The sequence below is a fragment of the Phoca vitulina genome, unplaced genomic scaffold (assembly GCF_004348235.1).
Source record: "Phoca vitulina isolate PV1807 unplaced genomic scaffold, GSC_HSeal_1.0 scaffold15, whole genome shotgun sequence".
Taxonomy (NCBI): domain Eukaryota; kingdom Metazoa; phylum Chordata; class Mammalia; order Carnivora; family Phocidae; genus Phoca; species Phoca vitulina.
Genome location: NW_022589718.1, coordinates 37807824 through 37825097, shown reverse-complemented (window position 1 = coordinate 37825097; position 17274 = coordinate 37807824). Strand labels below are relative to the sequence as shown.

Sequence of the window (17274 nt, the reverse complement as noted above, 5' to 3'; positions counted from 1 at the left end):
GAAAATGTGGAGACTTCTTTTTCATACACTGTTGGAGGCAATATCTACTCTTTTTAAAAAGCAATTTTGTAATGGCCATAAAAACTTAAATGTGCACACACAGCATGGCTGATAACAGGGAAAAATTGAAAATAACCCAAATATTCTGACAGGGTATGGTTTAAACAAATGCTGGTACATTCAGGCAATGGAATATTATGCAGTGACATGATTGAATGAGGTTGAATTATAAGTAAGGACCTAAAACTTTGACTACATTTATTAACTGAAAAAATACCCAGAATAATATGTGACTTGATACTATTTTTATAAAAATAATTCAGTAAGTAGATAAATGAATAAATAAAATTTTATATATTCATGTTTGCATAGAGAAATTATAGAAATATATACCAAATTTTTAACTGTTATCTCTCACATCTAGGATGACAGCAAACTACTTTTCAGGCTTTTTATTTTTCTGTAACACTTTTCTAGTATTTCAAAAATAAGGGAAAAATAGATACTTTGAGTGTCAATGGGCTTTAATTTATTCCACATATAATAAGCAGGCAAAATAATCTTTTTTTGGAAGATTTTTGTATCATAAAAAGATTTGTGATAAAACATGTAAAAATGTTTCCACCATTTGACCCAGATTTTTTTTGTGGTTGTTTATTCTAAGGTATTAATTACAAATAAAAGCAAAAGTTTACTTGCAATACTATTTGGCATATGATTATGTATAATATTGAAAATTAGAAATAACAAAAATAACTAACAAGAGAGACAATATTTAACAACACACACTATAGAATATGAAGAAGTACATGTAAGACATATTTCATCATGCTAACAATCACTCTGGTAGCAGGATAATGGGAGCCTTCTTTTTTTTTTTTTTACAATTTTCAAAAGGTCTCTATATGCCTTCATTTTTCAGCCATATTAAATTAATGTTGTTAATAAATAAAACATGTTTCCTAGAGTGAGAACAGTGGACTAGAGAAAGCCCTTGCAGGATGGTCAGATAGCATGCCTCATGCATTACAAGGGTCAGTGGTGGGTGGGCAAGCACTATCTGGGAGCTTCAGTCATGGAATTAATGAGATGTGAGGATTACATGAGTGTGGGCGGGAGAGGAGCTTGTGATATGAAGAGTTTTGCCTTCCATCCTTGGATACATGGTTATGACATTAACACAGACAATAAGTTTAGAAGGAAGGTTGCTGTAGGACAGAAATGCTGAGTTCAGAGAAGAAAATAAGTTATTTTTAGATGGGATAATAAGAATGAAAGTTTTGTTGAGGAGTTGACATTTTAACTGGGTCCTAATAGATGGGAAGAATCTGGAGATGAGGCAATAAGGAATAATTGGGGAGACCAGAAGTCAAGAGACAGAGCTCATATAGCACAGCTGGGATTAGGGACTAACGTATATATGAGTAGTTAGAGATAAATCTGTAAAGGCACAGTAAACCAAATCAAAGAGGGTATTACAGCTCTGGTTAAGGAGCTTATGCTTGCTGATCAGCGATGGGAGTGTTTGAGAGATTGGGGAGGGTAAAGCATGCATTTGGAAAGGTCATCTGGGAGAAGATTAATATAAGGAAGGTAATGAGCATGTTAAGTAAGGAACTGGAAGCAGCAGATAATAAGAAAGGAAGATAAACAAACGGAGAGCTGACAAGGCTTTGGCTCATATGCAGCTAATTTTTTCTCAGTGCTTATTATGAAGACATTTAATGTAATTACCAGATGAATGCTGTGAGACATACACTGACATCGTGGGGAAATATTGGAGACCGAGGAAGGAGAAATAAGGAAGAGTAGAAGATAACACTGAAAATTAGAATCCCCAGTCAGTTGGAGGAAGGTGGATATTAACAGAAACAGGGAATACAGAAGTAGAAAACAGAGCAGCGGGAATGGTAGTAGTAATGGTGGAAGTTGAGTGTCTAGAGTCTATCTGTGGGGAGCTCCTCATTTCCGAAACATCGGTTATGCCAATGTTTCCACTGCCAACTCCTCCTATAACTCCATCTATGTTCAACTCGAATTTCACTTCCTGTGTTACCACTTTTCATTTTTTCCCCATACTTTCATCTTTTTTGGCCAATGCCCTTATTCATGATCTGTTGATGCAAAATGTCAAGTGCGTTTATCACGGGAGACAAGGTGGCACCGCAACATGCTTTGCTGTCTGTGTGTGAACTGAAGAGTAGATGTTCAGTGCTCAACTACCCAGGGACTTTGAGAGAAGACTTGGTCAGCCAGTGATCGTGATGTGCCTCTGTTATTTGTGTAGTGATATGGGAACTGAAGAGCTGAAAGAGAAGTCTGTCTTTTATGCAATTCTTCCCAAACCGTCTACACATTTCCACTGGAATTTCAACTGTGTTGTTGGAGGACTGGTGTTAAATAGTCACACCTGAAATCATGCATGTCAGGATCCTGCAAAGTGAGAGATGTCTGCAGCTCTCCTGCCTCTCACTCACTGTCTCCTAAGTGGCAGGGGAGGTACACTAAACCCGGTGGCTATCCCCATGGCCCCACGCTAAGGACTGGAAGCCAGCCCAAGACATGGCAGACTTGGCAGTGCTACTGGCCTCTTGCTTTTTGTTGGCTGAAATTCTCTTGGTTGGTTATTTCCTCACATTATCTCCAAAAGATAGGTATAACTTGTTGTGTTCTTAATAAGAAAGGAGACACCTTAGATGTTCTGTTTCTGGCCCCATATGCTTAACTGCTATATCATCAAAATGCTTCCAACTTGGGCTTCTGGCATGTTTGCTAAGGCTCAACATTGAGATTGGACGTAAGTATCTAATGAATGGAGGTTATTGGCCTGCAATTTTCCTCTTGACTCTATTTCTTATGGGGATCTTGAAGTCTGGTCAAAAATACATTAAAATATCCCTAGATTTCCAAGCTAGATCTCACTGTACTCTTTCCACCATCCAGCACAGCCAGGAAACAATTCTAAGACACATTAGGGTCAGATGAGGACCACAAAGCCACATTTTACTTTCTGTAAAAGACTGTGTAAGGACAGTTTTGACAATCTTGGTAAATTTCTGATGTACCTCTGATGTTTCTAATACTGCATGAGCTTTTCTAAAAGAATTCCCCTCAACTATACCTCCAAATGCAATCTCCTGTGAATGATTAGGAACAGAAATACTTTCAAAGTGAGTTTTCCAGACAATTACACTTGCAGAAAAGCAATTAAAACCAAGGAACAATATACACATGCGATTATGCAAAATGTGGCCTCTAATGTTGCTTGCTGAAGATGTTTATAGTGCTGTTAACTTTATTATATAAATTATAGCTGTGCTCAGCAATGAAATACGGGGAGTCTCTTAGAGAAATGCTTACATATAACACTAAATGTGGCTAAATTTACTACAATGTCTTGTGGTTAGACTTTTAATTAAATTCAGCTCAGGTTACTGCTTTATAGAATATATGTTAAAATTACAAACCTCTTCCAGACCCAAGTGCCCTATAACAATAACTATTTAGGGTTCTTCTATTACCTTGAACAAAAAGTTATAGCAATGGGCAATCAGAAATTGCTCTGGACTTCAGTGAAATCAAAATAGGCCCAGTAAGAATTGGCCCTGAAGTGTGTAGAAACCATCCCTTTTATAAATTCTGGGATCATGTTGCTTATTCCTTCTTTGAGAGTGAAAAACATTTACATTAAAGAAATTATAGTCTGAATGCATAATAATGAATTACATTTATATTAAAAAATTTAATATGTAGAATTAATCCCTGGACTCATGTTTATATAACTGATATATTCTTCATTGTCAAGTAAATGGTGTAGTTAATATTGGCTATGTTACCAGTGGAAAAACTAAGACTTGGTAACTAGCCAACAAATATCAAAGCTAAGACCAGACCCTATTTTTCTGAGTATTAGTACTATCTTAAGCCTAAAATTGTACATCATGTACTTTTAAGTATGTTTTTTTTTTTCCAAAGTACCACACTAAAAATAATCTATATTTTCTTAATGAAGAGAAATCACCAGAAACATTTTGAGATGAAGTTGAGAAAATTAATTCTAAATACTGATGCTTCCTTCTTAGTTTCCTATTTAGGAAGGGCTTTATAGGTTAAATCAGAAAGATGTTTACAAATTTGTTAAGATTAATTCTCATATGTGTAAGATATGGAAGAGACATAAGACATTCCCAGAACAACAGATTGGTGCATCCAATGTCTTTTTTCTTTCCCCCTAGAATCCTAATGGTTAAAAATCAAAGCTAGTTCATGCTATAAAAGGTGTACATTTTTTATTACTTCAACTCATTCTTACTACTTTCTTTCCTCTTTTCTTATTAAAATGTTAATGAAGTATTAGATTCACCTGCAAAGAATAAATTCATCACTTGGTTTGCATTTAGGAGAATAGTGCTCATTTTAATTCTCAGGAAAAAAAATCACAAAGGAACTTGTAAAAAAAATACAAAAATTTGGAATCCTCCTAAAAGAAAAATATCCTGTTTATGTAAAGCTATTTGTCCATCATAAAGAATTCCTAGAATCTTTTAAAATAAAAACTAGTGTAGCAGCTTTTATAATACTCAGATCAAGCATTCAGGAATTCAAGGTCAAGAACTAATATTTAGTTTTATTTAGTTCAATGGAAAAATGACTGCATTGATATCCATAAAGAATACAGATTCTTAGGTTGTTACTCAAATATACCTTATTCTTGTCCCAATAGATCAATAATTATCTAATTAATCATTTATCTTAATTAAGGACACAAATTTATTTATTTTTTAAAGGATTTTATTTATTTATTTATTTACTTGAAAGAGAGAGCACATGCAGGCTGGGGGAGGGAGAGGGATAAGCAGACTCCACACTGAACGCAGGGCTCAATCTCACAACGCTGAGATCACAATCTGAGCCAAAATCAAGAGTTAGATGCTTAACAGACTGAGCCATCCAGGCACCTCAAGGACACAAATTTATTTTTAAATTAGTTATTATAAAATAAGATATTGTATTATATACATGATTTAAGTTCCTTCTCTTGCTCCACTTAAGTAATAAGAATCATTTTTTCTTAGGGTTTGAAAGTAGTAATAGTTCATGCCATGTTAGTTTAAGATGGCAAGATGTTCGTGTCATAACTTGAAAGAGAGCAGGTGGATTTCAGAGGATGGATATCCTATGAAGGGAACAGAGTGTCACGGGATAGAATATGCATCTCCCCTTGGCTTTCATTCCATTTTACTGTCACTAAGTTATAAAGTCGCAGTATGGTGGTTCTATGTCTGTTTAACATACATTACTAAGTTTGCTAGGGTGCCTTTTATGAATAAAGACAAAAATCAGTGGTTTGTGAATGCATCTATCCATTAATTTGCCCCAGAAAGAGGTTTCTGGGTTTGACCTCCCACTTGATTCAACTTCATGTATTTGAGGCTGAATTGGCCATTTAGTCTCTTGTGGGCATAATGGCACACAGGTGGAGAGAATGGATCAGGGACCTGGGGATTAGGACTGGTGAGACAGAATTTTTAAACAATAAATTTTGTACAGATATTTCAGAACAACTACAATGAAAGGGAAAAATTAATGAAGATAGAAAAATGATTTTACGAGGCACTGCAAAGGACTGTATGCTCTCTCCTTGTTCGCCAAGAACTATAATCAAGAAACAACTTATTTTGAAATTACTTTTTAATTTATGTGCTATGACTTTTGACACAGCCTTCTGACTAGAACACGGAAAAGTTGCTTTAGAAAGATTACTTTCTGTTGGTTTACTTATTGGTATAAAAAATTTACCATAATAACTGAGAACCATCAATTGAAATACAACACTTTCTATCGAAATGTTTGCACAATTTCCTACGATTTTTAAATGGTTTTCCTTTATATGTAACTTTAGATTGAAATGCTTTCTTGGTCTACCTCAAACTTACTTTGGTATATTACAAATGACCACATATTCTCCCCATCCCCGTATGCAAGCCCCTTTTCGGTATGACTTTGCTTTTCTTTCCAGTATGGGGTGGAGTATATTTCTTCAAACCTTATCTTGTCTGCTGATGAGTTTTGTTTTGGCAAATGGCATGTTAGCAAATGAATGCAAGCCCAAGTTTGAAAACCTTGTCATCTCTTGCTTCCAGAAACCTTCCACCATGAATAGTTTACTGAAGGAACAGAAGTCTGGTCTGAAGAGGCCACAGCCTTCTGAACCGTGCAGCTGAGATCTGCACGGTTCCATCTTGGACCATCACCCTGTCAAGCTTGCTCAGGTCAGCACTGCCCAGGCAACACGCAAAGTCATGGGCAGATAAATAATTGTTTTCTACAACTACATTTTAGGGGCCTGTTTGTTATGCAGCAAAAGCTAACTGATTATTTAATTTATTTTTCTCTTTTTTATAGATGGCTTAACATCAGTTCTCAAAGGAATTCCGAAGTAAGCATATGAGCCAACAAAAAAATTTATGCACACCTTTACATGTTTTCCTTTGACTCAGAAATGTGAAACCAACCATGGATGATAATAGATGTACTATTATCGCCACTACAAAAATAGAAGACATTCCTCCATCCTAAAATCCTCGGAAACCAAAATAAAACAGGTACCTGATAGTCTTCCCTGGGTCTGCCTCTATGATCCAGGTGCAGTGAAGGTTGTTGTCATAAGGAGCAGGATAGCCGGGAGACAGGATGCGCCCAGAGGTGGCGGCATGGATCTGACCACCACACTCGGCTGCAAGAGATACGGACAATTGAGGGAATTTACTCCAGGCCCCCACACAGGTTTCAATTTAGCTATTTTAAAAACTAAACCCCAAACCCTCACATCCACATTATACACCTAGCCAAAAAAAAAAAAATCACAATCTGTCTCCATCATTTCTTTCCTTTTCTCGTTCCCCAGTGTTATCCTGATGGGAAGACATTGCCCAGTATGTAACTCAAGTCAAGAGTATAAAACAATGAAACACTCATGTTACAATTCTCATAATAATTACATGCATATAGTCTCAGTAAAATAGTACCAGGAAGTCTTTCTTTCATACATAAAGCAAAAACCAGAAAACATGCATATCTTGGAAGTACATAAGGAGCCTACACTGGAGAGAGAGCAGAAGCATCCTGTCCTCTTCCAAAGCACCTGGAGCTTCTGCCCTTAGGTATGATTTTGTGTAGCAATGGAAGCTGGCTGCCCAACTCACCTACACAGGAAGGCAGCGGTCGGTCCCACACCCTGCGGTCGCCACTGAGGCAGGTCAGGGTGTCGCTGCCATGCATGGCGTAGCCCGGGTTACAGCTGTACAGAACCACAGTGTCAGTAAAGTGGCCTTCATCCCGGATCCTATAGCCATAGTTAGGGACTCCTGGATCCTCACACTTTACTAGGTCAAAACCTATGAGAAAGGAGGGGAAAGACTGAATGGAAGTAACAGTAGTGAGCAACAAATAAAGACAAAATAGAGAACGTTATCGAGTGCCCCTCAAAGCGTGGAAAGAAAAAAGAAGATCGTGAATTTAAAAAGGGAAAAGCAAATGTGGGTCTCTATTGGATTTTATTTGGTGACCATTTGTTGTTTCATGAGGTTGGATCATTTTATTTGTTCTTATCTATTTATATAATAATGAGAATCTTTTTTCTAAGAGTTCCAAACTGTCATCTACTAATCCATATTGCCTACCGGCATGCTGGATTCTCTGGCAAGCCTCCAAGCCTTCTCTCACTGAGCTGTAAGTGTTCCTGCTTCCACATCCCCTCTCTGCGAATCTCAAACCTTCCAGAAGGAGGGCCAGGCCATGCCCGTGCCCAGGACACTCTTCAGAGTCTTTATTGCCATTGCTCACTCTAGCCTACAGTCAAGAACCACCTACCTTCACACCGACTTCCTCTAAATCTCCAAGATCTTAACGTTCCTGGGAAATTAAAAAGTTGTTCCTACTCATAGAAGATGGGCTTGTGAATTTCCACCTGCCACACTCCTACCATGCACAGTGAAGGGGGCGACGGGGCAGCTAACGCCATGTACAATGGAAACCCCAGAAATGAAACACTATAATGGCTTCGTCAAACTTAGCTCTTGAACTCAAAGAAATAGATGACAGAAATGAAGATTTAGCTCCTGCAGAACTGAGAGCTGTATATTGCTTTTATGTGAGGCAATGTTTTAAGGCCATCTGTGGAGACAGTCTTACACTAACATTTCTCTCCTCATATCCTGATGCAAATTTTGGCCCTTCTAAAGAGTAGAGCTGGAAACTTGATGTACCACATGGTCTGTTTACATTTATTTCCATCTAATTTTGACTTCTTCCATTCCTCCAGAAAGAAAGAAAGAAAGAAAGAAAGAAAGAAAGAAAGAAAGAGAGAAAGAGAGAAAGAAAAGAAAGAAAGAAAGAAAGAAAGAAAGAAAGAAAGAAAGAAAGAAAGAAAGAAAGAAAGAAAAAGAAAGAAAGAAAAAGAGATTTTTTTTAGTTTATAATAATGATTGTTGAATGAATAAATATTCTGAAAGTGGAGATGTTTAAAACCTTGAATCAGATGATTAGAATCAGATGTGAATAACACGAAGACCCAGATTATTTTATCAACTTTTGGTGAAGGCTTTCATGAGACTCAGAATGGCAAAAAGTTGGCAAATTCCACCTAATTCTTCTAAACTAAGCTTTGAAACACACACATCTTCTGTGAAGAAAGAAATGGTCAAGCATCTCCAAGACCTTCCCTTCTGACAACAAATTGCTTCTGGGTCACATAAAAGTGTTTTGTTATAAAAGATTTTCCTTGATGGAGATGTATACCTATGCTGATAAAATAATGACATTGATTTTCCCATATGACTTATGTTCTTTCTCATTAGCTTCTGGTCCTGGGCTCTACAGATAAAGCTCTTCACTAAAAACTTTCTGGAGGAGGGTTAAAAAAATATTAAAGGACAAACAAGAAAACAAAGATGTACCAACAAAAATGTCTGTCAAACTTTATTTGGGATGAAGTTTTTAGAGAAATGTCTGTTTTATAGGTTTTTCTATCATTTAATCTTGATTTTTTTTAAAACCACATCCTGTCACACAGACAAATTAAGCCAAGTTATTTCTGATAGGGTAGTTACTTTTTCCAATATCAGTGGTCCCTTCTTTCTTATGATGCCTTCTATTATTTTTTTCAAAAGTTCACTTAAGTTTTCAATGGCATCACGGAATTTATTATTTAGAAAAAGTGCTATACTTGATTCCTAAGTGCCCAAAGGCTCCAGGCCGACCCAATGTCATTATATGAAATATATTCCTCTTCCTCGTCAGAAAGTTGAAAGATATTTGGGTAGTCCAATTTTCCAATCTTCAGTCCACTGAAGAGAACTTTGTTCCTGCAAAACTCACATGATTTAATAATTCATTCCCAGTTACGGATGGAAGCACAGGCATTTATTTCTGGAGGAAACACTGAAAGTGGTACTGATCAATGTCTTGAGAGGAGTAGAGAAAGATCTTCAGAAACCCAAAATTTCTCTTCCATTTTGTCTGTGGGACTCAGTCTGTCCACAAGCACCAGAAACAGCCCTGCTCCCGTTTCTCTCTACACATTAAATGGGATTCATTTCAACTAAGTTTTGTTCATTTTGGGGTGAAGGAGTCATGATATCACCATCTCTAAACATTTGTTTTTTTTTATGTCAATTTATTTTTTAAGATTGTATTTATTTGAGAGAGAGAAAGAGAGAGAGAGCACGGGAGGGTCAGAGGGTCAGAGGGAGAAGCAGACTCCCCACTGAGCAGGGAGCCCGATGCGGAACTCGATCCTGGAACTCCAGGATCATGACCTGAGACAAAAGCAGTCACTCAACTGATTGAGCCCCCCAGGTGCCCATCTAAACATTTCAACATTACTTTTAAACATTGGTAAAATAAACTGCATTGATGTATAACAGTGGAAGTCTGAAGCAGCCAAATAAAACTCTCTGATGTTAATTCCGTGTCCATTTCAGGAAAGGATTTTCCTGTAGTTTATCAAAAATATTTCAAAAGTACTTTTTAAGATTTATCTTTAGATCTACAAAGATATTCCTCTGATAAAGAGATATTTCAATTCTAATCTGAATCTAAAACACTTTATAATAATTAGTCTTAATACTGCTAAACAGTAATGCCTTTAAAAATATAGAGAAGATATCCTTCCCTATCTTGAAGCCACCAGCCTGCCGGAAATCAGTGCAGCAAATACTGAGTCTGTATATTCTTTATGCCACAGAACCTTTAAAAAAGATTAAATCAAGTTATTTGTTTCAAAACATTATCTATTAAGAGTTGCAATTGTATTGAATTTATTTAGCAATTCCATTTATTTATGTTTTTCTGTGAATTCTTCTGAAGTCACATAAATAGCAAAGACGCTTTGAACTAAATGTTCCAGTAAAAACAGGCTATAAACATCAGGCTGATGAAAATGACTACTCCATATCTTTTGCAGTATTTACCCAGTCTCTGTATTTTTGAAGGATTAAATTCTATATATCTTGAACATCTAACAAAATATTAGTGTTGTAAGATCCTTCCACTTAACTCTCAAGTATTTGGTCTAGTTCTTATCTTCCAAATACAGCACTTGTATGAGACGAGAATCTGCTCTAGATCTAATCCATTTTGTGCCTCCAGGCTGAACCCTGAGGCCCACAGTCATGTGAATTCCTCCAGCCTCTGTCTACACAGCTCTTGAGAAGGTGCATTCAGGTGTAGGTGAGCTTTGAGAAGACAACTGAACAAGGAGAGTGCTTGTCATTTACGGATCTCTGGTAGCTTCTCCTATGAACGACTGAAAAACCTTCAAATGCTTATAGAAGCATGTTATCATATAACTTTACCTGAAACTTATCTCAATTTGAATAATGTACTTTTTGGTAAAAGGCTCCTTGGTAATATAAGAAAGGTTGTCACATGCAAAAAAAAAAAAAAAAAAGCAAACACACACACAAACACACACAAAAACACACATGCAAAGGAAACACACTTTCACATTTGCGTGCGGTAGAAAGAAGAATATCAAATTACATATATTTTTATTCACCCCTTGTTTGGCAGTCATCTGGAAAGAAATGTGGTTTGAGATCGGAGCACTAGTTCAGGTTATTGTGGTGGTTCACTCGAGACATGAAGTTCATTAACAGTGAATTTCCTGAAATGTTTGATTGAATCCTGTTTTTTTAAACACAGATCTATTATTTAGGATTGAAATTCTAGGTGAAGCATGTGTGCTCACCTTTGAGTTTTAAATTATTACTTAAGAAATTATACATCAGGGTGCCTGGGTGGCTCAGTTGGTTGAGCGACTGCCTTCGGCTCAGGTCATGATCCTGGAGTCCCAGGATCGAGTCCCGCATCGGGCTCCCTGCTCGGCGGGGAGTCTGCTTCTCCCTCTGACCCTCCCCCCTCTCATGCTTTCTCTCTCTCAAATAAATAAATAAAATCTTTAAAAAAAAAAAAAAAAGAAATTATACATCAATGTAGTGTTTTAGCTGTAGCTGTTGTTGGTTTCAAATTGATTTTTTATTATCAGCTACTTTGTTCTCATTTATTTATTTTTACCAAATACTGTTGTACTATTGCTGTTATTTCATGATTATGCAGGAAGATACTCCGAATTTCCCCAAAATAGCATTATTCAACAGGATGGTGAAAACATCTCAACAGGAAATTGACCTCCTGAGCTCCCGAGTGAAATATCAAAAAGCCTGTTGAAGTTCAGAATGGAAATCAGATAACCAAAGTAATCACCTTCTTTTCTGGGACCATCCTGGTTCTCATGAACTATGTCACTAGCACTGCATAAAGCAAGGTAATCATAGCTGAAAATTCCAGGAGTCCATCTTGAAATATTTTATAATTCCAAATATATTGCATGTATCCAAAATGAGTCTTTAATGTGGAATATACTCTGACCTTGCACAGAGCTATGTAGTGGTTCAAGGTTTTTATCCATTCTGGGAAGGCTTCATGAAAAAGTGTGCATTGTTCACCTCCTGTCACTGAGGTTTAACACTGCACAGCATTTATCTCTGTTGAGGATATTTAAAACCGAGGGTTGGGGAACTTGGAGCAGGATCAAGGTCAGCATCTACATCAGGGCGTGGAGATGGATGGACCGAGGGCATTTTACTCTGAATCAGTTTTTAAATGCATCCAACTGGGAACAGTGTTCTAACTCATACACTGTGGTAAAGACTTATGATCAGCACATTATCTAAATTTTTAAAACAGATCTGTGACTTATGAGGCAGGGAATTTGTTAAGTCACTATGAGTAGAATTGCAGGGAACAGGGCCCTCTTTTCAATGGTCTACTTACTTACACAGGTAAGAAAATTAGTATTTAAGATTTTTTTTTATATATTTGACAGAGAGAGAGAGAGCACAAGCAGGGGGAGCAGGAGGAGAGGGAGAAGCAGGCTCCCCACGGAGCAGGGAGCCCAACGCGGGACTCGATCCCAGGGCCCTGAGATCATGACCTGAGCCAAAGGCAGACGCTTCACCGACTGAGCCACCCAGGAGCCCCAGAAAGTAAGTATTTTAAAAACAATATGATACTTGCTATGGCAAAGTTTCGTGGGAAGGTTGAGAAAGACACAGAAGGAAACAGGAAGGCTGGGCACAGCTTTGCAGAAGAGATATAATTGAGCTCATCTAGAAGGATGGTAGGCATTGGTGGTTCTGGAACCAGAGGAGAAGTCTCCAAATAACGTCTTCACAATTATGTGTGGGTTTGGAAGAATACGGCACATCCTGGGATGCAGAACAATTTCCAGTAGCATGTGTGTCTTACTGCTGCTTCATAGAAAGCATCAGGAGAGGGCTATCTGGCAGCCCCACGGAGGGCAGAGTGAGCCAGTATGCAGTGGGGTGGGGGTAGGAAAACAGGTGTCTGCACAAGGAAGTGACACAGATATTTGTAGCATTTCGGAGAGATAATCAGTGCCACTATGGAGTATGGATTGGAGTGAGGGGAAAAAATAACAGGAAAAATTAAGCAATGTTTATGCAGTGCTGAGGGTGGGCTTCAGCGGTGGGATACGGGCTAATGCATGAGGTAAAATCGTGTGTGTGTGTGTGTGTGGCACACAAACATGTCATCCTGCAAGTGGGGCCTGAGAGATGAGTGGAGGCAGTGGAAGGATGGCTGTGATGGGGTGGGGCGAACACAGGAGAAGACACTGAGCTCGCACGAGGGCGTGAGGGAGAGGAGAAACGTCACAAGCCCCAATATTAGTGTCATCTCACGACGAGCCAGAGCATGATCCAGGCAAAGAAGAAACTCCTTCAACAACAACTTGTACAAATAATTAAACATGATCTGAACACTTTGGGGGGCACAAGACAACGTCAGGCCTTATGGAGCTTACTGTCAGAGGAATCAGACACAACGACAAATAGTGACAGACTGTCATGAGCACCTGAGCAATAGAAATATGGAAACCGTGGACGGCCGTGGACGGCCGTGGACACAATTCTACAACTGCACATTTGTGTTCTCCGTACTGCCATCCCTGCTTTCTGTTGCTTTTCTACTTTTCCCAATTATTTCTCTGTTTTGTTGTATCCACTTCTTTTTATATTGGAGATAAATAGAGGAGCACGGGTACTTTTTTAGGATAAATAGGAACTTATATCCATTTTTATAAGTATGGCTCCTTCTATCATATAGAATTAAGCCCACAGTTATGTGGTTAATATGAATACTTGCTTGGCATTACCACGCTCTGTTCAGATTGTCCACGTCTTTTCTATATTTGTGTTAAACAAAAATGTTGATGTTAAAAATGATGACTTTAATTGCAAATGTAAGCTATGAATATTATTTTCATAAAATGTAATTTTTATTATGATTTCCTCCTGATGATAAGGCTAGTAATTTACATATGGTGGCTAAGTCTAGTAATATTTCACTTTATTGATAAAATATATCAAGAGTATAATTTCCTAATATAATGTTTTCCTTTTTGGCCCAACATTAATGGGCATTAAAGTGAAAAACAAAGGTAATTTAGATAATCTTATTGAGGACACATATCTGGAAAATCTTATTCTCTAACCTACAACATTAATTAATTCATGAAATCACTTAGTTAACGTGTATTTGTAAAGTGCCCATTATAGTTCAGATTCTTTGCTAGGTGCTGAATATATAAAATTAATTGATCTGTCCTAGCTCACCAGGAGCGCACAATCTCTACAGGAAGACAAATAATATACAACAGCTAACATCTTACATCTTAATGGGACATCCATTCATTAATCCAATACACACTTATTACACACTTAATATAAAGTACGTTTCACATGACGTCATACCCTGTTTCAGTATACAAGCATAGCCTTGCCCTTCAGGGCTCTGAGTTTAATTGGAAGTATTACTACTACATCAACAAGCGCTTAAGAACAGAATGGACGCACGATCTAGGTGGCGACTGGAAGAGTTCACCCAGCTCGAGTCTTATGTCCTTCGTCAGGATTTCTGTGAAAACAGGATGTTAGTACAGGGCAACCCATTTATAGGCAGCCACACAGTATGAAATATGGCTGCTTCTAAATGAGCCACCTGTACTTTCCAAGGGGTGCACAGGTGACTGCAAGGAACACGCCATGCTTGATGGTGGATGCTTCCGCCAGGTTTACAAATAAAAACAAACGTACACAAGTACATATACACATTGATACAAAGCGATATCCAGAAATACAATGAAATGACTTCAGCCAACAATATACCACATTAACTACATAAAATGTAATTTGATTCTTTTCAGAATCTATTTCCAGAGAGAGTGGTAGGTTTTATATTTCTTACATGCAGAATAGTTTAAGAAGTAATTTCCTCTCTAGAAAAGACTTTTCTGGGGTGGGGGGGAAGTCCAAAAAAATAAATAAAACTCAGCATGTTTTTATTTTAAACTCTGACACTCACTAATTGCTTAAAATACCTTGACTATTCCAAGAATCGGATTAACTATTGTTGATTTCTTTAAAATTTAGCTATAGGAGTTTGAAATCCTGAAGAATCTTCATGTCCATATATGAAGTTCAGAAGAACGAAAACTCTAACAGTTTATACTTAACTACTTTGATATCAAAACAAGGAAGAAATCAAAGCCAGATTGAACACAGATTTTGCTAGTTTGTGAAAATGATTATCAATATAGAGCCAGTATCTAGACAAAGTGGCAAGTCAAAGACATCTACTAATGTATTTATCACAAATACTACAATTAAAATATTTTGATCATACTGTTACATAATTACACATTTTTAAAGACCAAGATATACTTTTAGCAACATTTTCTTTAAGAAACTTGAACATTCCTACAAAATTGAACTATATAATTATTATTTATGGTAGAAAATTTTCATATTCTTTTGCTATATTACTTATGAAAATCTTGATCCATGAAATGAAAATGGTGGAAAAATGGGAAAAGGGACATTAGGAACACATCACTGAGTTATTTGGAAAACAACCATTTTTTAGTAGTATAGATTTTTCAGCACATCATCTTAATTCCCATTGTCTTAAACTCAATGTTTACATTTGCATATATTTGTTTTTCTATGGGAATTGACATTTAATTGACAGCACATTTAATTATTTAATTTTACTTTAGTAGAGAACTACAAGCTGTGGCTAATTAATTGTTTTCAGCCATGGATCTCAGGGTCTTCTTTTCACTCAGGAACCAGATAAGGAGACTATCTTTCCATAAAGGCGATGGTGAACATGAAGCAGGCCCCATGATTAGTACTTGTAGAACACACACTGGGCCATGCAGTGCATTAGGCAGATCCGTCTATGCTATCTCTTTTCATCCTGAAAATAATCTTACAAAATGGTTAATTATAGGATCCTAAGTAAGACAGACGGAGGAGTTTTGTCACAGCTGAAACCAAAGGAGGTACCCTGAAGAAAGTCAGGTTCCTGTCAGGAGCGCACAAGCCTAGCAGCTTAACACACACAGGATTGAGGTGATGATTCTCAATACAGAGTGAGTTCCTGTTGGCGTAGCCCCTTCCCACGCCCTACTTGGTCCTGAGAGGAACTTTTCCCAATGGTGGCTGTGCCCATCCTGGGCTCCTTCAGCCGTCCTTGCTGGGAATGGGGATGCAGGGACTATCCAAGACACATCCTCACAAACTAGATAGGAGATAGTACTGTCTCTTCTCACTGGCCATGGAAGATTCACTGGATTTGGCCAAAAAAATGTGATAAATAATGAACAAAAATCATTTTGGGAAGTTCATTGGGGGATTTCATCGTTCTTTGCTCATAAAATAACTGTAACCTTTTCCCTTTCCCCAGAAAGGTTTTCCACATTGGATCAAGAAACATGTCAAATTTACACACAACCAAACAAACTTCACACTAATCCTCAAGGGATTATCCTGGAGGCAACCAGTGACGCGAGTCTTGGTTCCATGAACACTGCTCTTGGCTTTCCTTAGTCGGTGTATTTAATTCTTGCCAAAGAGAAAAACAGTGTGTGAGGAGAGCAAAGGCACCCATGGACAACGTCTAAAGACCCTGAGTGGAAGAAGTAGAGTGATTGGCAAATGGAAGTGTCCCCATTGGAAGAGAGGCTGGGAACGCCCTGATCAGGGGGCCAGGGGCCCGGGGGCACAGGGATTCGCTGGAGACAGGACACGAGGGACAACACAACACTTTGAAATGACGTCCAGACTCAATCCAGTCCCAAATTCCCTTTCCTTCATTTGTCCCCCTTCTGTTTCCAAGTGTTAACTATGAGCAGTAATGCTTCTTTCTTCCTGCCCCCGTATAGAGATCTTTATAAGAAAAAGTAAAAGATTTATGAAAACACACTGAGCTCTTCCTAAGTAAACTCTGTATAATTATAAGGGATTACCAGCAAGCCTCGGATTTACTGCTGTTGTTATTATTCATATGTTGTAACTTGTATTATTCCACAGCACATAAATACAAAGTAATTGTCAAACCATAAGCCAGAACGCACCACCTCAAGCAATGTCACGAGGCCATCCATCCCCAGAAGAGACAGCCAGAACCCGACCACTGCTGGCTTCTCCAAGCTTCAGGATGGAAGAGCACCGTTCCTCATGTTCCACCTCTCAGTCTTGCAAAGAATTTCCGCATGAGTGACTGCCATCCATCAGCCGAACTGTGACTTGTAAGCGCCAGCCCGCCCTCACCCAGCTTGCTTTGGAGACATCAGTAGTGGGAAGCACCTGACTTAAGAACCAGTGTGTGATCTCACCCTGCCATGCT

The 17274-nt window shown here is 37.9% G+C and overlaps 1 protein-coding gene across 2 annotated transcripts in view; it reads right to left on the bottom strand.

Annotated features, from left to right (window-relative positions):
• Nucleotides 1-17274, bottom strand: part of CSMD1 (CUB and Sushi multiple domains 1) — a 2006418-nt gene that overhangs the window by 308481 nt on the left and 1680663 nt on the right. For both annotated transcript variants that reach the window (XM_032413252.1, XM_032413253.1), the window contains exons 24-25: nt 7206-7397; nt 6610-6736 (exon numbers count right to left, since the gene is read on the bottom strand). In XM_032413252.1, the coding sequence (XP_032269143.1) occupies nt 6610-6736; nt 7206-7397 (319 nt within the window). The remainder of the gene's footprint in view (nt 1-6609; nt 6737-7205; nt 7398-17274) is intronic.